This window comes from Arachis duranensis, chromosome 6 (genome assembly GCF_000817695.3).
Source record: "Arachis duranensis cultivar V14167 chromosome 6, aradu.V14167.gnm2.J7QH, whole genome shotgun sequence".
NCBI lineage: Eukaryota > Viridiplantae > Streptophyta > Magnoliopsida > Fabales > Fabaceae > Arachis > Arachis duranensis.
Genome location: NC_029777.3, coordinates 76,501,531 through 76,523,216, shown reverse-complemented (window position 1 = coordinate 76,523,216; position 21,686 = coordinate 76,501,531). Strand labels below are relative to the sequence as shown.

At 34.0% G+C, this 21,686-nt stretch overlaps 1 protein-coding gene across 2 annotated transcripts; it reads right to left on the bottom strand.

Annotated features, from left to right (window-relative positions):
* Nucleotides 1–2,410: 2,410 nt before the first annotated feature.
* LOC107494131 (70 kDa peptidyl-prolyl isomerase) lies at nucleotides 2,411–21,318 on the bottom strand. 2 transcript variants are annotated; one of them, XM_052262537.1, is made up of 13 exons: nucleotides 21,098–21,318; nucleotides 20,715–20,801; nucleotides 20,284–20,544; nucleotides 19,875–19,952; nucleotides 19,689–19,769; nucleotides 19,295–19,492; nucleotides 19,057–19,143; nucleotides 18,578–18,768; nucleotides 18,367–18,489; nucleotides 18,124–18,270; nucleotides 3,692–3,819; nucleotides 3,272–3,389; nucleotides 2,411–2,497 (listed from the first exon to the last, which is right to left on the bottom strand). In XM_052262537.1, the coding sequence occupies exons 1-12, from the start codon at nucleotides 21,258–21,260 to the stop codon at nucleotides 3,290–3,292; spliced, it is 1,644 nt and encodes a 547-aa protein (XP_052118497.1). In that variant the 5' UTR covers nucleotides 21,261–21,318; the 3' UTR covers nucleotides 2,411–2,497; nucleotides 3,272–3,289. The 2 variants fall into 2 exon arrangements, with proteins under 2 accessions (XP_052118497.1, XP_015970646.1); XM_016115160.3 differs by lacking the exon at nucleotides 2,411–2,497 and having other exon boundaries at nucleotides 3,064–3,389.
* Nucleotides 21,319–21,686: the final 368 nt, after the last annotated feature.

The window sequence follows — 21,686 nt, the reverse complement described above, 5'->3', positions numbered from 1 at the left end:
ATATAATCCTTTTATTTCTTGGGTAATTAGAGTTTTTCTGGCATATAAACTAGAAATTGATTATCACCCTCTAATTGGAATTAATTGACCAAGGAATTGACAGTTATGAATTTAAGAGGAGACTAGGAAGGTCGAAGGAATTAGGGTCTAGTCACATACAATTTGCCATAAATTAAATCCTGCATAATTAAATTAGTTAGTAAGAAAAGTTAATCCGAAAAAATAGATAACTCTGAAACCTTAACTATTTTCTCCATATTTTATTCCCAACTCATTGCTGCTTGCTTTCTGAAATTCTTAATTTACTGTTTAATGCTCTTTGAACACTCAATATACTATTCTGTTTATCTAACTAAGTAATTTAATCAACCGTTATTGCTTGATCCATCAATCCTCGTGGGATTGACCCTTACTCACGTAAGGTATTACTTGGTACGACCCGGTGAACTTGCCGGTTAGTTTGTGGGTTATAAACACCACACCACCTGCCCCAACCTCTTCCAATACCGGTGCTTTTGACAGTTCCATCACACTATCACAGTCTGGATCTGGACGCCATGCATGAGAGGACTCTATTTCTTGACACGGGTGAAGAGGATTACAACCTAGACGGCGGTGTAGAGTTTTGGGAAGGCCACAAGTTTAGAAGCTGAGAGGCAGTGTTTCAGGGTGTGAAGAACTACAGTATTCGGAGGAGTGATGAGTACCGGGTGATCGAATTGTACCGGTTAAAGTACCATGTGCAATACTGTCAATCTGAGAATGGGTGTCAATGGAGCCTCCGTGTGGCCCTTCGGCAGAACCTCGGATACTGGTAAGATTAAGTTTACTTGTGCTTTTCATTACCTATATGCGATATACTAAGTAGGTGTACGACATGGCTGAAGCAATCTTGTTTTGTTGTGTTCAAGGAGGTTTGGAGGGTGGGTGGAGTGCATAGTTGTCTAGCACCCACCATGTCTCAAGACCATCGTCAATTAGACAATAGTTTGATCTGCAGGGTCATCTTGCCGTTGATTCAGTCCAACCCCTCTGTAAGTATTCCGGTTCTGCAAGGTGCGGTCCAAGCAAGCTATCACTTCAAACCATCTTACAGAAAGGTGTGGATGGCCAAGCAGAAGGCAATTGCATAAAATATTTACTTTCACGACTAACCTCATCGAATCGTAACTGGTCGATCGATACCCTCCAGTACAGGACCCTGGCCTGATGCTGATCCATACTCTGCTGTTGCAATCCAACCAACCTAACAATAACAGAGATATATACAATTCATTATGTAACAAACCATGCGAATTACCAAAAATGTTTAATGCGAATGAAAAAGTAATATTTGGTTATCTCGCAGCTAGCGGATACTGGTAGACTCCTCTATCTGGTAGACACCACTGAGAAAATCTCTGGTAAATCCAACTCATCAAAAGCGGAGTGCAACTGGCGATGTCTGTGATGCCCCGCTGTGTCGCCAAACATAGTGACTGGTAAGTCCAGGCAAGCACCGTAGAGCCCCAAGATAACGCCCTACACTCCGCAAAGTTTCGGAGAAGCGGTAGCCACCGTACGTGCACCAGGTTGTTGGACTTGTTTGTCAATAGATACCCTCCGATTAGTAACGTAATATAGCATCGGGCATACTATCGGAGGGTCTCAGGATCATCGGTCCGGGGCATCTGGCAGACACGGTCACGCAACCAAACCAGCTTTAGCGTGAACAACTCTTTCCTCTGCGTAGCATGCTGTGCCGCCACCGGAGGCCTGGCACCAAGCAGCTGCTCTACCTTGGCCCACATCTCCGTGCCGTACCACTTACCAAAGTTACGAAGGCACCCCCCAACAGGGTTTCCGTGTGCACGTAGGCCTAGGTTGTACGCCACGTCCTGCAGGGTGATAGTAACCTCACCCCACGGGAGATGAAACGTGTGTGTCTCCGGACGCCATCGCTCCACGAGTGCCAAAATCAAGAAATTGTCAAATGTGAAGTCTCTAAGGGGCACCATGTCGCCGAATCCGGCCTCATCCCGATACGGGATAATGGCGTCCGGTGGAGGAAAGGTATGGCTGACTCGCCGGGGCAGTAGAAGGCGAGACCTCTGCGGAATGAAAAAAAATTTAACCTATAAAGAGATAATAATAACTTTTTGTACTCTAATTAAGAACAAAGTACTACTACTACTTAGGAACATACTACCATGTGTCTACTCTATAGATGTCTCTAAATTATTTATGTCGGTAAGCAAATCCTAATTAAGTCATACCAATCTTACACAAGCAAATACTGTTCTAAATTCATGATACGGTCTAATCCCTAAAGCATTTTACTTATTGCTTGTCACTACGAGACTACCCTAACAATGTCCACATCCTTAGATTAACCGAACAGCACATAACTAACCTCGAAGTCGGCCGCCCTAACGTAATGCAATGTCTCGTTTAGTCTGTTGATGTTCTCGTCGTTCCCTTCCTGGTGTGCCATTACCGTATCGGACTCAAATATGGTCTGAAAGGGTAAAAAGAGGGGAGAAAGAGTTTGCTAAGTCAAAATGGGGTTTAGGTAATGGTCTGTAAACAATTTATACTTATAGGCGTCGTTCGGCCTTATCTTATTTACACAGTAAACGAGATACACATAATTTCATCTCGTTTACAGTGTAAACGAGATATGACTGGAGAACGCAAATCGGTAAATATTGTTAAAAATATTTATTTCTGTAATTATTACTTTTATTTTATTTATTTAAATAAAAAATCTGAAGGTGATGGTACATGCAGCAACAAATATTCAAATCCAGGTTATTACAGAGATTATGTTTGTCCAAATTGCGACCTAGAGGCTTGCAGTCAATTTCTCTAACAACTTGCAAGCGAGGGGATTGCATTACTCGAAATAATAATATAACTGTTTGTCATCGTTCATGTTTAAACAATAATGATGTTGAGTTAATAATCATTAGTGAGCTGGTTAGTTTCACTTGAATAATATACGAGTTACATCCTTACATATATACTTGAATAATAATTTTCATGTAGTACTGTACTATAATACTATATGGAACTCATTTTCAATTTGTTTTGTGAGACCCATAATACATATTTTTATTGCTTTTGTGTAGTTATCCCGTATAATTCTTAAAGTTAGTTGTTTTTTACTTAGCATTTTTGTGGTCTCGTTTAAGGTTAACATCGCATATAGACATTCATTTTTGAATGTATAAATATTGTTAAATCAAAACCAATAAACAAAAACATGTATCAAGGAAGACAAAATCATCACTTTGTTGGAATTAACTAGCTAGCTCATCCTTGAAAACATTGTGCCGAAGATGTTGGATTCATATTTGTTGTATTCCTTCTGCTTGAGTTTCAGCTCTTTGTACTCAACTTTAATGTCTCTGATGATAAGCCAATCCAAGTAATGCAACAGATAATTATTAAGTATTATTCAAACAGAATTAAAAAAAGGGAGAAAAAGGAAAATAATGTATTGGATGTACCAATCTCAATTTGGTGCATCATGTACCATAATCTAATGGTATAGATTCAGGTCAATAGAATTATATATCTTAACTTGGTGCATGATGCACTAAGTTTAATTGGGATTATGATAGAATTCTAAAATGAGTAGTTATTATAAATATTAATTGAAAAGTGCTGAGTTTGAAATTGCAATAACTAATTAATATAGAGAATTTACCTGTTATTTGGATCAATAATGAGTGCTCTTTTAATATCAACCTCAGCTTTCTCCAAATCTGATGTTTTTAGGTATGCTTGGCATCTTCTGTATAGAGCCTTCACATTTAAAGGATCTTTCTCTAGTACCTGAAATTCATTCAAAATATACAGAAAAATTCCATTAATTAATTGAATACAATTTAGCTAACTCTGTATTATTATGCAAACGATATATTTTTTTAGAATTTCTCATGATACATTGATAAACCACTATTTTATAGTTTATCTTGTGTTTAATTGAGAGGATTTTATCAATCTTTCATACACTTGTTTATACAAAATGCATGGGTTTACATTCTCCTTCCTGATTTTGTGCTATGACTAAAAATATGCTTCTTTGGTCTTAATTTAGCTAATCTTAATTCTCTCTTATTACTATTCGATGCCTTGATATGTGTGTTAAGTGATTTCAGAGATTACAAGGCAAGAATGGCCCAGAAGATGGAAAGGAAGCATGCAAAAGTGGAAGGAATACAAGAAACTGAAGAAATTGCCAAAGCTATCAGTCTGACCTCTTCGCACTCAAACGATCATAACTTGAGCTACAGAGGTCCAAATGATGCGGTTCTAGTTGCGTTGGAAAGATAACGTCCAGGACTTCGATTTGATATATAATTTGCCATAGTGGTCATACAGCTAGGCGACGCGAATGCGTGCTCCACACGGACGCATCGCAGTGACGAAAATCAGCGTGGCAGATTTCGCCCCCAGCGAAATCTGGGCTATTTCCGGCCCGGTTTCAAGCCCAGAAAACATAGATTAAAGGCTGCAAAGTGGAGGAATGAAGGAAGACGACTCATAATTCACTTTTCATAATTTAGATGTAGTTTTTAGAGAGAGAGGTTCTCTCATCTCTCTTAGGTTTTAGGATTAGGATTCCTCTTAAAGGATTTAGGATTTCTTCTTCTCAATTTCCAGGTTTAATGTTCCTTTTATTTATTTTCCCAATTTAATTTATGAACTTTTTCATGTTAGATTTGAATTTATGTTTAAACGTAATTTGATGTGTTTCAGATTTATGATTGCTTTATTCTATTTATAATGTCTTCAATTTAATTTAGAATTTTCTCTTTTGACTTTGGTTAAGTTATTGGTGATGGTTGAGTTATCAAATAAAGCAGTGGTTGAAATTGGAAGTTGCGGATTAATTTAATTACCTCTAAAACTAGTCTTCCTACAGGAGTTGACTAAGATCTTAGGAATCAAGTTAATTATTCCACTTGACTTTCCTTTATTTAGTAAGGGATAACTAAGTGGGAGCACTGAATAATTCTCATCACACCTGATAAGGATAACTAGGACAGGATTTCTAATTCTTATACCTTGCCAAGAGTTTTATGATTTATTTAAATTAATTCCTTACAATTTGCTTTCTTCCATTTACTATTCTTTCTTTTTATCTTATACATTAAAACCCAAAAATATACCTTTTCTCGTAACCAATAATAAATCATACTTTCCTGCAATTCCTTAAGAAAACGACCCGAGGTTTGAATACTTCGGTTATTTATTTTTATTGGGTTTGCTTAAGTGACAAACAAAACTTTTATATGAAAGGATTCTCTGTTGGTTTAAAAACTATACTTACAACACGATTATATTTTTATATTTCTTTATCGATAGAAAATCCGATCGTCAAAATGGCACCATTATCGGGGAATTGCAAACGTGTGCCTTATTATTGGTTATTATAAATATTTTTCAAAAAAAAAAGAAAAAATTTCAGATTTTTATTTTAAAATTTTTATCTTATCTTATCTTAGTTTTAAATTTCAAAAATCAAATTTTTTTCAAAAATCATATCTTTTTCAAAATCTTATCTTATCTTTTTCAAAATCTTATCTTATTCTTTTTCAAAAAAATCATATTTATTTCAAAATCTTATCTTATCTTTTTTTTCAAAAATCATATCTTGTTCAAAATATTCTCTTTTTGTTAGTTTTTGTTTTTATTTTTTCCTACTACTATGAACTCTCACCCCTTTAGCTATGAGTCTGGTTATAATTATATTGCAGTAGAGGAGATTACAATGAGAACATGCATCAAGGTTGGGACAATCAAAGATAGGAGGAGCCACAAGGATTTGATCAACCCTCATGGCAACAACCACCTCCAATGGACTATCAACGGCCGTTCTATGATGCATATCAAGACAATGGCTATGGTAAGCACCAGTGACAGATCCAGAAAATTTTGATAGTGGGGGAAAAATTTATATAATATCATAATAATTTTTATAATAAAAATAATATGTGTATATAAAAAATTAAATATTAAATTATCTATTAACCATTATATATATGTGATAAATATATGTATTGTTTAACTTATTTTTAATGTGTATTTTATATTTTAATATATATTTTATACAAATAATTATTTTTTTATGTATATATAACATGATTATTAATATGATTATATTTTATTATTGTAAAATATGAGTAACCTTCAAACTATCTAATATATAAATTACAATACTAAAATAGTAATTTAGATAATAATATATAATTTAAAATTCTATTATTTTAGGTTTTATATTTTAAAAAATTAAATAATTTTTCTCTTAACACTACCATCAAAATTTCTCTGTTTTTATATATATTACTAAATAATTATTTAAAAATTCACTTCTCAACACAATTAGAAGTCGACTCTTATTGATATTTATAGTTAAAAAAGTTCTTTCAATTAATATAGTTGCTATGCAAAAATTAAAGCTAATTTAAAAAGAAGATAAATAATATTCTTTTGAGTTGATTTTTAAAAAAGAACACTAATTTCATTTAAATTTGAGAATTAATCATTCTAACGAATTTCTAATATAAAATTTTTAAATTGACGATTAAGTACCAAAAGTTGAGTAAAAAATTATTATGAGGTCAAACTTAATAATCTAATAGGGGCAAATATATATTATTATCATATACTACTAAAAAAAATTTTCAAATCGTAGTGGGGGCGCTTGCCCCTACACCACTATACATAGAACCGTCTCTGGTGAGCACTCTTTTGATTATCAACAACCACCACCATATGCCTATGAACCCCCTCCTCAACATGACTTTGGACCACCATACTCACAAGTCCCTTTCCACCATTCACCTCCATATGACCCACATCCGTATCCACCATACCAACCACCTTATGAGCCATATGAACCAAAAGTGGGAATTATGGGTAGCTAGACATGATTTTAGAAATTATATAGAATGTATGTATGTTAGGTGATAGCTCAAGTTACTCAAAGATTCAATTTATAGCTCACTTAGCCATACATATATCCTCACCCTTGCCTTGACCCCATTACAATCTTGAAAAGACTTCATGATGTGTGCATTGGTACGTTAAAATATTTGTTGATTGGTTAGATGAAAAATAAAGTTTAGAAAGCATGACTAGAGAAGAGTAGAGTGGATTACCCTAGACACTTAAGAGAGCAGAGTGATATACACTACCAGTGAGGGTTCAATGCTTGATTCCTTGTTCCCTACTTTCATGAGCTATCTTCTTCTTACACGTTTACTTGTACTTTATTTTATGATTTGAATTAGTGAAATCCAGTTCATAACTGTTCTTGGAGAATTTGATTTACTTTTAACCAAGTAGGTAAAAACATTTTGTATGTAGTTGCATTCACATAGATAGGTTGCATTGCATACTCTCTATCATTCCTCTTCACTCCTTTATAGCTTCTCTTGAGCTTAGCATGAGAACATGCTAATGTTTAAGTATAGAGAGGTTGATAAACCACTATTTTATGGTTTATCTTGTGCTTAATTGAGTAAATTTTATCAATCTTTCATACACTTGTTCATACAAAATGCATGGGTTTACATTCTCCTTCCTGATTTTGTGCTATGACTGAAAACATGCTTCTTTGGTCTTAATTTAGCTAATCTTGATCCTCACTTATTACCATTCAATGCCTTGATATGTGTGTTAAGTGATTTCAGAGATTACAGGGCAAGAATGGCTAAGAAGATGGAAAGGAAGCATGCAAAAGTGGAAGGAATACAAGAAACTGAAGGAATTGCCAAAGCTGTCAGTCTGACCTCTTCGCACTCAAACAATCATAACTTGAGCTACAGAAGTCCAAATGATACGGTTCCAGTTGCGTTGGAAATCTAACATCCGGGGCTTCAATTTGATATATAATTTACTATAGTGGCCATACAGCTAGGTGATGCGAACGCGTGCTCAACGCGGATGCGTCGCAGTGACTAAAATCAGTATGGCAGATTTCGCCCCCAGCGAAATCTGGGCTATGTCCGGCCCGATTTCAAACCCAGAAAACACAGATTAAAGGTTGCAAAGTGGAGGAATGAAGGGAGACGACTCATAATTCACTTTTCATAATTTAGATGTAGTTTTTAGAGAGAGAAGTTCTCTTCTCTCTCTTAGGTTTTAGGATTAGGATTCCTTTTAAAAGATTTAGGATTTCTTCTTCTCAATTTCCAGGTTTAATGTTCCTTTTATTTATTTTTCCAATTTAATTTATGAACTTTTCCATGTTAGATTTGACTTTATGTTTAAACGTAATTTGATGTGTTTCAGATTTATGATTGCTTTATTCTATTTATGATGTCTTCAATTTAATTTAGAATTTTCTCTTTTGACTTTGGTTAAGTAACTAGTGACGCTTGAGTTATCAAATAAAGCAGTGGTTAAAATTGGGAGTTGCTGATTAATTTGGTTACCTCTAAAACTAGTCTTCCCACAGGAGTTGACTAGGACCTTAGGAATCAAGTTAATTACTCCACTTGACTTTCCTTTATTTAGTAAGGGATAACTAAGTGGGAGCACTGAACAATTCTCATCACACCTGATAAGGATAACTAGGACAGGATTTCCAATTCTTATAACTTGCCAAGAGTTTTATTATTTATTTAAATTAATTCCTTACAATTTACTTTCTTGCCATTTACTATTCTTGCTTTTTATCTTATACATTAAAACCCAAAAATATACCTTTTCTCATAACCAATAATAAATCATACTTCCCTGTAATTCCTTGAGAAGACAACCCGAGGTTTGAATACTTCGGTTATTTATTTTTATTGGGTTTGCTTAAGTGACAAAAAAAACTTTTGTACGAAAGGATTCTTTGTTGGTTTAGAAACTATACTTACAATGCGATTATATTTTTATATTTCTTTACCGATAGAAAATCTGATCATCATTCATTCAATAGAAACTTCATTTCCATTTAATTAACTAATTCATTCATTCGTTCTGTGCATCCTACAATCAAGGGCATTATTATTAGTTGTATTAGAACCGTTATGAAACTATTTTTTTTCAAAGTTTAAGCTGATTAAAAGAGACATAAATAATTATATCTCTAACATGTCTCATCATACAAGACTTTGTTAGTGTTAAGTTATTATTTATCAATTAGTTAAGTTAGTTCAAGTTATAGGCAGTTATTTATACTTCACAGTGAATAAAATTTTTTGTATTGTAGTATTACCTACGCCAGCAACCACACCTTTTGTATATATACCACATATATAGTACAATGAATCCATCGAATTCATTCCAATTCTTTCATTATTCTTTGATTCAATATGGTATCAGTCGCTATCATTTTTTCCTCGTCTTCCACATTCTTCCTTCTTCAATTTTCCTTCATTTTTCTCTATTTTCTCTTATTCTTTCACTACAAGATTTCTCTTTGTTTATTGGAGTTTTTTTGTGGAAGTTTTAAAAAACCTCCATAACATATTTTATTTTTGGCAAAATATGAAACCCCCATTGATTAATGTAAATTTAAATTTATAAGTCCAATTGTCTAAACAAATAGCCGGTTCTTAATCTCCTGCTCTGACCCAAACAAATTTCATTTCAAACAAAAATTTGTCCAAAAAATGAAGAATGAAGAGTGTGATACGATGAAACCCTAGATCTACTCGCCGCCACTGCATTCATCTCTCGCCATTATCACCATCAAGCTCGCCGTAGCGTCTGATATCAGAGGGAGAGTAAGCTCGTCGCTGCTGCCATTCATGTCTTCGTCGTTGTCGGCATCAAGCTTCTATATCAATGTGTTGTCTCCTTCATCTACATGCAATAACTTTTGAGACCAGAGAAGAGTGAGTTCGTAGCCACCGTCGGTGCCACCATCAAGCTTATCCATAAATACGTTTGGTTTTCTCCGCACTCACCTAAGGTCAATTTTTATTTGTTCATTTTTCTTTTTCATTGTTATTTATTTAACTCAATTTAGTTATTCTTTTGTTTCTCTCTACATTTCATGCCTATATAGCGTAGTAAGAATTTGATATGAAGAGAGATCGCGACGGTGGTAGTGTGACGGTGGTAGTGTGACGGTGTTGGCGATGGTGGAACAGAGAATAGTTCCTCAGAGGGCGCAGAAGGTGAAGAAGAGTCGGCAGGTTAAAATACACCTTAATTGTTTGATTTGATCCTAGTTGTGTGCAGGTTTAAGTGTTTTTCTTTGTATAAAAAGAAATAAAAAGCTTTGATGGAAGCTGTAGTCATATCATCTTTGATTGTTTTTGTTCTGTTGCAGATGAGAAACTTCACAAAGAAAGAGATTCTTTAGAAAAGTGAGAAACATTTGAATTCTGATATAGCAATCATTTGTATAGAGACTGGTGCACACGAAAAAGGAAATGAATTTGTTTGTAAGAATGATTCAATATTTCAATTGAAACTGGTTGAGATTGAACTTGTGGAAATGGGACTCCATATGAGATCCCTTTATAAAGGTTGATTCTAATTTGAAGATAACAGAAAGATGATTAAGAGGAAATCATTTTGGCATTACTGATTTAGATTTAGTGCTTAGGATTATGTGTTTATTCTGGTTGCTCTATTGTTCTTAGGTGATTTGATATAATTGTAACTATGTTTTGATGGAATTGTTGAAGGACTGCAAAAAATTAAAGCATGTGTTGTCTTAGATCTTCAAGAATTTATCTGTTCAGTAAGAATCTGTTACCAATTCTTGTTTTTAATTGGTTATTTGATTCAATTCAGCTCACATCATATACTATAGTAAGTACTCTCCTTGTCACTATTCAATTATTGTATCCAAATACATTGTATTGAGTTCTTGGGTTGGAGTGGAGTTAAATAATTTTCACTATGATCCATGTCACAAGAACCGTATATAGTTTTCATTTGCAGTGGACATAAATCACATTTGATTTGATAGATTAGTTGTCAATACTGAACTTTCTGATATATGATTAATACTGTATGTTTTCTATAATGCTTCAGACATGGGATCAAGAACTTCGCTTTTCCATGGTTGATGGAGACTTTAAGAAGTTTAATGGCAAATGGTATGTACAGTCTTTCTACTTGAGAATATGGCAATTGGACACTTGTAAACTTCGTCAGATCCTTTAAATCACTTCATTCTGCTAATCATTTGTTCCCTCTTTTTCTTAGTCAACATAGTAATTAAACACTTCAAAAGCTGCTAAAATCTATGACTACTTTCTTTCTTCTTTATTGTTATTTGTCTAGATTTGATTAATATATGTTAGAGTCATGTCGTGTGGGAGAGAGAATATTTTAGTCAAATAAATTATTCTTATATGAACACTTTTTTTTCTGATTTAATTACCATAATAATAATTAATTTATGCAGATTTGAGACATGAACCTTTCCAATGTATTTGGACATAAATGTGTCTAGATACATTGATTTTCCGATGTACCAGAAAAGTAAGAGTGCTAATTGGAATGAAGGGGGAGTAGTTTTCTCTTGATCTCATTATGTTTATTGACCAGTACTCCTATTCATGCAGCCTAATGCAATAGAAAATGGTCCCTATGATTATACCAGAAGTGGAAATCCCACTCGAGATGCTTCAGAAAGGTTCACTGTGTCCTGTTAGTTGTGTTTGTTTACTATTGCAACTGCCAATATTGTGGCATTAATGTTTTCTTTTCTCACCATGTTTTACCTTGCATGCTGTGTTCTCAGTTTGTTGGCAAAACTTGATAAGGCGGATAGAGCCCTATGCTTCACTAGTGGAATGGCTGCTCTGAGTGCTATTTCTCATCTTGCTCAAGCTGGTGCCTTTTCTTTTTTTCATTGTGCTATATAATCTGGTTTTTCTTTATTTTTAGTTGTGAAATTTATATTAGATTCATTATTGAGTATTTAAGAATATGAGTAGTTTCATGCTTTGGAGTCTCTGCATGCATTCACTCATGCAGTGCAGTGTCATCACTATTGGTATTTTCCCTAGATTATTCATTTGTTGGATTCATTTTGAAAACTTACCGATTAATGCACTATTGGACTGAAAGCCATGAATTCCTAAAGGACTGTTCTTTTTCTCCCTAGATTATACTTAATTTAGTCTTTAATTACTTAGCATTGACTCTTGACAACAAAATTTCAACCATTATACCCGTAATCTATTCTATTATTATAGCTAGTTTTCCCAACTTGATGCACGCTATTATTACATGTGTATATAAACAGAAAAACTCATATCTATTTGGTCTTCCAAAGATATATGTTGTTGCATGCTATTTTATTTTATTACATGCATATATGACATCCTCCTCTGTAGATTCTAATATAACTCAATTCAGTCTATATCCATTTTATTGCGAACTAAATACGAAAGCACACAATTAAAACAGCTAGTGTTTTCGCCACAGTTGTTATAGGAAGCTTCTCAATCGAGCCACGGTTGCCGCTGTAGTTCTTGCCGGTTGCACGATTCCATCTCATCGAAGGATGAATATCGATCCTCGCGCAACATAGAAATCAGCTTGTTTAGGCGTTACCGGAACTTCATTGATCATGGTGGAGGTGACAATCTAAAAGTATGTCCACTGCCATAACCTAATTAACTTGCTTCTCTATATTCAAGTAACCGATTTATTTGTCTTAATTTTTAGGAGTTCATCACTGCGGGAGTAAATGCGTATGCACTTGGATGCACTGATGAAGGATTGAGGAAAGAGCTTACTGATATAAAGGACTCTGACATTGAAATTGAAGCAATGTCAAGTTACGGTGGAAGCAGCAGCTTGAAATCTAAGATCATCTCAGAGGAGGTAGTTTTCTGCTTTGAATTTTAACTAGCTGGTTCATGAGTTGTGCTGGTCCTAGATCTATAAGTTGTCTTAATGTTCATGCAGGTTGATGAATGCATTTTTTGGTTAAGCATTATATTCTCAATCAACACAACGATGCACTGTTTCAGCGAGCGCAATTAAAATTTCATGTTTCAATCCATAGCCAAGAGGTAATCTCTGTTCAAATCACCATGTGCATTTTGTAAAGGTATTTGGATTTCCTGAAAAATGTTCTAACTTATTACCAAGAAAAGCAAATCATGATAACAACTATATAGGGAAGGCTACTAATTTACCATGATGAATTTTTATAGTATCTATTATGCTTCTCTCTCATTCTATTTCCAATTTTGAAGGCACCTGCTTTGAATGTTATCAGTAAGGATAGAATACATAATTGGATACATCTATCCTGGGTATGGAAGTATGAAACCGAGAATTTCTTTTTTTGCAAGACTTCAACCTTTACATTAGTGGTATCTTATTATTAGAAAGCTTAGGGCATATTAGGAACTAGGAAGCATCACAATGGCATGCTCCTAAATCACTGCTAAATTGAAACTAACCCAGAAAGTTAGGTAATCGATAAATTGACATGTAATGCTATGGTTATTGCTCATTATGCATATACTGGCATACAATTGATGTTATATGTGCTATACTGAGTAACTTCAACAATATATGTTTTAGACAAGAAGTATTTGGTTTGATACATTGTATGGTTGAATTTCTGTTGTGGCTGAAGTGATCATTTGATATTAACAAGAGATTGTGCCATTGATATTGTGTTGCAGATTGAACCTCAACTTTTATCCAGAAAGAATGTTATGATCGCTGCCCATGGAAACTCCCTGAGATCCATTATCTTGTATCTCGACAAGTTAACTTCCCAAGAGGTGATTGTCAAGTTCATATATCACACTAAATAGTGATTATTTGTTTATTTAGTGTTTTCCTTCTAACCTTTCTATAGGTTATTAGTTTGGAACTATCACATATCATAGAAACTTGGACCTTAATTTTTAGTTATGGACGAAAATCTAGGAGAGGCCGCTATCAATTTTATCCTTTCTTTAGCTTGCTATTGCTGAACAGAATTTGTGATAAATAATCTTTTCTTCTTTCTACATTTTCATTGCTTAGTACATTAAAAATAAATCTCGTTATTCTTTTCACTTCAATTTTCATGCTTGTATAGATTTCTGCTAGCAGAAGAACTGAAGCTACCAAATTTGTCCAATTATGGAATGAAATTATTTGCAGTTTTCGTGAGGAAGATGTCATTAGTGATAGGCAAGGCCTCAAAGAAAATGTCTTTACTTGCTCTTACCTGCCTTCTATTACTTTCTCCTTGATTCTTATGTTTAATTTAATTATATTCCAGAAATTGATCGTTTCTATTTTATGCATCTATATGGGTATTGACCTCTTGTTATTTTATTTTACTTTTTAAAGAAAAACAGTTTAAAAACAGTAATAGTTATGTAGAACAATACCATATGGAATTATGTTTGGAACTATTGACATTGAGAATTTTTTTATATATAAAGTTATGTCTTATATTATTGAGGAATTGTGTTATAAAAGATTTAGTTTTTAATTTGAGAATATGTAAATGAGATGAGAATAATGAATGATTTGAAATTTAAAATAAATAAATAATTACAAGATTTGTGGAGGTTTGAAAATCCCACAAAATAGTTAATATTTGTTAAATAAAAAAAATTAATTTGTGGGGGTTTTAAAACGTCACAAAAGTGATTTAAAACTGCCACAAAAGTACAATATAAAACCCCCACTAAACATACACAAAACCTCCACTGAATAGATTGTGGAGGTTTTTGAAAACTCCCACAAAAGACCTCGTGGCACCTCAAATTTTGGGGGTTTTGGAAACCCCCATAAACCATTTGGTGGGGGTTATAAACCTCCACAAATAGAAGAAAAAACCTCCACAAATAAATAAAAATCTTGTAGTGTTTCTCTTCTTTCTCAATTTCTTTTCTTCTTCACACTCGAACTCTTCCCATAGAGTTGATGAGAGCTGCCTTATTTCTTCAAATTAAGTTTTATTATTTGAAGAAGTTAGGGTTCCGATCACGAGATCGAGTGTGAAAGACCATTCTTTACTCAAGAACAAATTTATTCATAGCAAATCCATTTTTCTTGTCCTCTGTAGACCAACCAGGACTCACTCTAGTTACTCAACAACTCACCGAAGAGAATTATAACTTATGGAGCATAGCCGTTAAAAGGGCCCTCAACGCTAAGTGCAAGTTTGGATTCATCAGTGGTTCTGTATCGCATCCAGATCCTAAGCTTAATGCCGAGAAATTCGAGATATGGCAATGTGTGAATGATATAGTTAGCACCTGAATTCTCAAATCGGTGTCCAAAAAAATTGCAACATCCCTGGTTTATACTAATTCAGCTGAAGAGTTGTGGAATGATCTCAAAGAAAGGTTTCAACATGGCAATGGTCCAAGAATTTTTGAACTCAGGCGGGAGTTAGTGAACTTGAGTCAAGGTTCGATGACGGTTTCACAATACTTCACAAAGATAAAAGTTCTTTGGGAAGAACTCAACTCATATCGTCCAATTCCTATGATTCGCGGCCAATGCAAGCTTTTCTACAAGACGAGGACGTACATTGTTTTTTAATGGGATTAGATGATTCCTATGCTCAGATTTGAGAACAAATTCTATTGATGGAGCCTCTACCATCAATCAATAAGGTCCTATCCCTAGTAGTCCAAGAAGAGAAGTACAAGGCGATTGGAGCTCCCTCAACCCTAACTCAACTTGTTTTAAAAATTAGCATGTGCCTCCATAATCAGGCAAAGAAAGAGGAAATGTGAAAAAAGACAGGCCTCTTTGTTCCCATTGTGGAATTTTCAATCACACAATCGATAAGTGTTTCAAGCTTCATGGTTTTTCACCAAATTATAATAGAGGAAGAAGTCCATCCATGCATAGTCTAAAGCAAGTAGCACACAATTTCATTGGAGGAGAGTCTCAATTGCCTTAAGATTCATCCTGACATCTTCTTTGACTTTGTCCTCTCCAATCCAATATTAAATTCTGAACCGTTGCCTAATGCTCCAACAATCCCAACCGTACCTGAGATACTTCAATCACTAACTACAACCAATAATCAATCCCAAATACTCCCTCTTATAGAAAACCAGACCTCACCTTCTACTTCCATCCAACCTAGAAGATCCCCCAGAACTAAACATACTCCCTCTTACCTTCATGACTACATTTGTCATAATAAATCTCCTTACCCGATTTCAAACTTCTTCAGCAACCATAGATTGAACTACACTTATCATTCTATTTACCAAGACAATCTTATTCCTGAACAACAATTTTACCATCAAGCAATTAAACATGAGGAATGGAGGACTGCAATGAAAGAAGAACTTGAGGCTTTGGAGTCTAACAACACTTGAAAATTAGTTCCTTTACCACCCACAATAGTTGCCATAGGGTGCAAATGGGTTTACAAAGCCAAACTAAAAGCTTATGGGAGTTTAGAAAGGTACAAAGAAAGATTAGTAGCCAAGGGATACACACAACAAGCAGGAATCAATTTTAAAAATACCTTTAGCCATGTAGCTAAAGTCACCACTGTACAAGTTCTGTTAGGCATTGCAGCAGTGCGTAAGCGGCATATAATCTAATTGGACATCAATAATGCATTTCTCAATAGGGATTTGGATGAAGAGGTATATATGGAATTTCTAATGGGACATCCCGAATGCAAGAAAGGCCTGGTATGTAAGCTTACAAAGTCACTTTATAGGCTTAGACAGGCTTTGAGATAGTGGTTTCACAAATTTTACTCAACTCTTAAACAAAATGGTTTCACTCAATCCAAGAGTGACTACTCCTTATTCTCAACAGATTCTAGTGATTTTGTAACCTTCCTATTGGTATACATAGATGACGACATCATAATTGCGGGAGCTAACCTTGATATGGTGACCAAAGTCCAATTAAAGCTGCAATCCATTTTTAAACTCAAAATATTAGGGGACTTAAATTTTTTTTTTAGGCTTGGAACTCGCCAACAGTATACACTCTCTTTGCTAGAAGATAGTAACCTCTTGGACTGCAAGCCAGCAACAGTTCCTATGTATGCCAAACTCAAATTATGAGCTAAAGAAGGTGATCCGATCTCTAATGCTTCTGCATATAAGAGACTCATTGGTTGTCTCATGTACCTCACTTTCTCCCGGTCAGACATTACCTTTGCTGTCACTAAACTGCACAATTCATGTCTAACTCATGGATGCCTCATTTACAAGCTGCTCACCAAGTATTAAGGTATCTTAAAAATGCACCAGGCCAAGGGATTCTATTTTCAGTTGCTTCCCAACTCACCCTGTCCATATACTCTGATGTTGATTAGGGTAGTTGTCTCGACACAAGGACATCAACTACAGGCTACTGTGCCTTCTTAGGTGACTCTCTTATTGCTTGGAAGCAAGAAGCGACAGTAGTCTCTAGGAGCTCCACCGAAACCGAATATAGGACCATGGCTCATCCTAGCTGTGAGGTTATTTGGTTAATTGGTTTACTTCAGTTCTTTAGAGTCCAAGTCGATTTGGCCATGTTATTTTGCAACAACATCTCTGCTCTTCAATTGGCATCAAATCCCACCTTTAATGAGAGATCCAAGCATGTTGAATTGACTGCCATTTTATCCATGAGAAGATTGAAGCTGACACCATTAGATTGATTTATGTACCTACTAAACATCAACTAGCTGATATTCTAACTAAAGCTCTTCCTTTACCTCAATTTCACTTTCTTATGTCCAAGTTAAGAACATACAATTTGTATGCTCTAACTTGAGGGAGATGTTAGTGTTAGGTTGTTATTTATCAATTAGTTAAGTTAGTTCAAGTTATAGGTAGCTAGTTATAGTTCACAATGAATAAAATCTTTTGCATTATAGTGTTACCTACACCAACAACCACACCTCTTGTATATATACCATATATATAGTGCAAAGTTATAAAAGTTCTGATACTATATGTCATGAAACAAATTTTTTAAAAGATTCAAATCGATAAAAAAAACATATGAATAATTATATTTTAACAACATCTATAATCAAATGCTTTGATTTTGTATTAGATGAGATATATCATAGAGGACACATGAAAGTGAATCCACTCTCTATTCAATGTTTTTTGTTTTTCTTTTGAGGAAAAAAAGATATTAAAAAAAATCAACTTTTTTTAAGCTTTATTTTCAAATTAAAATTTATATAAATTAGCTCATATTATTAAGAGGAAGAGAGGATACCTTTGTGCATAATCTGGAAGCTTCAGTGTAGTCCCCCAATTTGAGTTTACAAGCAGCATTATTCAAGTTACATGATAACCGTAACGTATTTGCATGACTCTTCTCATCTTCACTGAATGAATGATCAAACTCTATGCATTTTACAGCCTATACAGTATCAAATCAATAAAAATATATCTTTAACTCATTAATAATTCCACAGTATATAGTATATGTATATAACCAACTAATTAATCAACTAACCTTTTCATATTCCATGGATGCACGCTTGAAATTTTCAGCCTTAAACATCAAATTCCCATCATGCTTCTTCTTCTCACAAGCTTCTAATTTCTCTTGGTTGTCCATCTTCCAAAATGGTTTCTCCTTTAAACATTAAAGAAATTTGATTTGAGCATATCATAAGTGAGAAATAAAAGTAATTATTATAAATAATTCGTCTCAATCAACTAACCTTAACGAAATCAACCAATTCAACTTCATAGTAAAGGGCTTTATTATTACTATTATTGTTATTGTTAGGTGTATCTTCTCCTTCTCCCTGTGAATTGTTGTCACTAAAATAATCAGCACTGATAGTCACAAGAGCTTGTTCTGCTTTTTTCATTGTCATTATTGCTCTTTCTAGACCCTCAGGCACCTGTCCTGGAAAAATAAAATAAAACACCAAAATTAAATTGATAGTGTTAATGAATAATTTTATATTTAACATATTTACTTGCACATGATTTTTTTTATTTATTTTGGTTTTGAAGTGTAGGTTATACACGGATCTATCTTATCTTGTACTAAATTCTCAACTTTTTATTTAAAAGAATGATCTGGCTAACAAGAATTGAACTCTAAACTTTTTCATTATAAAATTTTTGATAGTATGTAGCAATGTTTTTTATATCCAACATAAATTTCAAGTATGACAAAGAAAAAGTATACCTTCTTGAATTGTGAACTCAAAAGGTTCTTCCTCTGATCCTTTCTTCTGAATAATTGTTCCATCTTTTTGTTTACATGAATATATAACTGCAAACAATTGAAAACATTAATTTAGAACTTAAGAATTAAGATAGCAAGAGTCTAACAGTTCAACCTTCAACTTCTTCTGCAATACCAAGATAATAGGAGCCTCATGTATTAGATTTACAGAAGTTCATTTTCTTGAGATACAAGTTACCTTTCACATGAGATCCTTCGTTGGGACGATCGAACCCCTCACCAGATTTCTTAATTTTCTTCAATATTTTCTTATTGCCTGTGACATCGGTCACAATTTTCCAGGATACTAACTCTAGTTTGATTGTTGTTATCTTGAAATCCGGTCGGAGAAAACCATCAGGCTCCTTGATTCTATCTGAATTTTGAAGGATTCCATCTACAAAGTTAAATTAATATCAGTCTATGGCTAAATATACTAATATATTAACTTTTTAATATAACAAATAAATCAAGATTACAATTATTTTGAAGCAGAGAGTATAACACAGCACAAAGAAAATAGGAAAGTAACAACTTGGAAATATATTATTCATATTTCATCTGAAATAAATTTTGAATTTTTATTAACTTACAAGAGAATTTCAAAGCTAGCTCTGCCACCTCACCCTTTCTCATGGTCTTAACTGCTACACTCATGGCAGGACATAGATAGCCTGATCCAGTACACAATAATGTTGAGCTTTTGAATCAATTTTATTTGAACAACTAAGAAAATAAAATAAATTCTGAAACCAAGTACATAAAGCACTAAACCATACCTTCACTTACATTAAATTCCACACCTTGGTCAGAGTTAGAGACAAGCATGCCACTCTCTAGCATTGCTTCATATTTCACTGTAAACAATCACCAATACGCCACTTTCAAATCTTGAAAGACTACTTTGTCCCTGTGTTTTTCGTTAGGGACGAGAGGGTTGAGGTTTACTCTAATTATATTTGAGTAATGATAAGGAATCAATTCTTTTTCGGCCAATATCAGCTAATCTTTTTTAAAATTATTTTGTTTATCTTAAATTCTAGACTCTAAATCACAAACTCTTAACTTTAGACCCTAAATTATGAACCCTACAAAAAATTGACTAATGTTGACTAACTAAAAGTTGATTTTTTATACTTTATCACTATATGAATTAAAAAGGAAACATAAGAAAAAAGCAGAGTGTACCTAGAACTTCATCAGCGTCTTTAGGGGTAGCCCATCCATCTCCCTCTTTTAGAATCTTTTTGATGATTCCTCCATCACCATTCAAGTCTTTAATGGTATTCCAAGATAGCAATTCGATTTCGAAAATGAGAGTCGCGTTGGGAGGAACCAGTGGTGGAGACCCTACTTCCCCATACGCCAAGTTAGGTGGCATTTTGAAGATTGCTCTCTCCCCTTTCTTCATGCTCCCAACTCCCTCATCCCAGCCCTTGATAACTTCACCTGATTATAGAAATAATAGCATTGAATTCGATTTCCATTTGATTATCCACATTGTGAACTTCCATTTTTAATAGTTATCACTGAATTTATACACTAGCAAGTAAGTTTATATGTAACTTTGTAAACTAGAACATTAAGAAGATATTATGAAGTATGGAAGTGCATATTACATTGGCCTAATTTGAAACGAAACGTGGACCCTTTATCATAACTGGATTCAAGAGATGCTCCATTTTCAACTTGTCCTCTGAAATTAACTGAAGGAGGAAAAGACAACGTTAGCTTTAGCATAGTTACATAAGCAATATGTAAAATATTTTACGTTAAAATATACATATGGCATTTTGCTATGCAGATAAATTGGTACGCAGTACATGCGAATTGGTATGCGTTATGCTTTCTAATTGGTGAATTCATGTAACTATGAGCTTTAGTATTAGAACTCAATATCAAAAGGTGATAAAGCTGAAAAATTAAGTATGAACTAGACTACAAAACAAGAAAAGGAGAAAGATAAGTGAAGCATATGAAGTGGTATAAAACAGGGGGTAACCTTCAACCTCGTCTCCAAAGAATGGAGTTTGCCAAGTGAGACCTTTCCTAATAACACGTTTAGTGAGGCCATCATTTCCAATTTGCAAGAGTGGAGATTCAGAGTTCTGAGCTTCAAATTCAGCTTCCAAAGACTGGCTTGGAAGAGGAGGAGACACTGCCATTGAAATGAGACAGAGAGAAGAGATTGTGTTGTGTGTTTCAAAGCAAAGGATAAGCCGTTGTGTGTTTCCCTCCTTTTGAACCTGTCGGTTCACAGATATTTTTTTATTGCTATTTTTTTATTTCTTCTATCGTTAAAAATTAAAATGTAATAAAATTAATTTGCGGGGAAAAATTACTCTCAGCTCAAATGCTGAATTCATTTTCTTAATTTTACAAGAGTTTTACTTTTTTTTTTATATATACTTTAGAATAAAAATTAAAGGTTTTAGTTAAACTATACTCACTACCTATGATGGATTTTTACTGAATGGTATAGATATAAATATATATGAAAATTAAACATATTGTTTCCAAGAATATATTACGTTAACATATTTGGTTTAAGTCTCTAATAAAATTGTAATAATTTAACTTAATTCATTTTG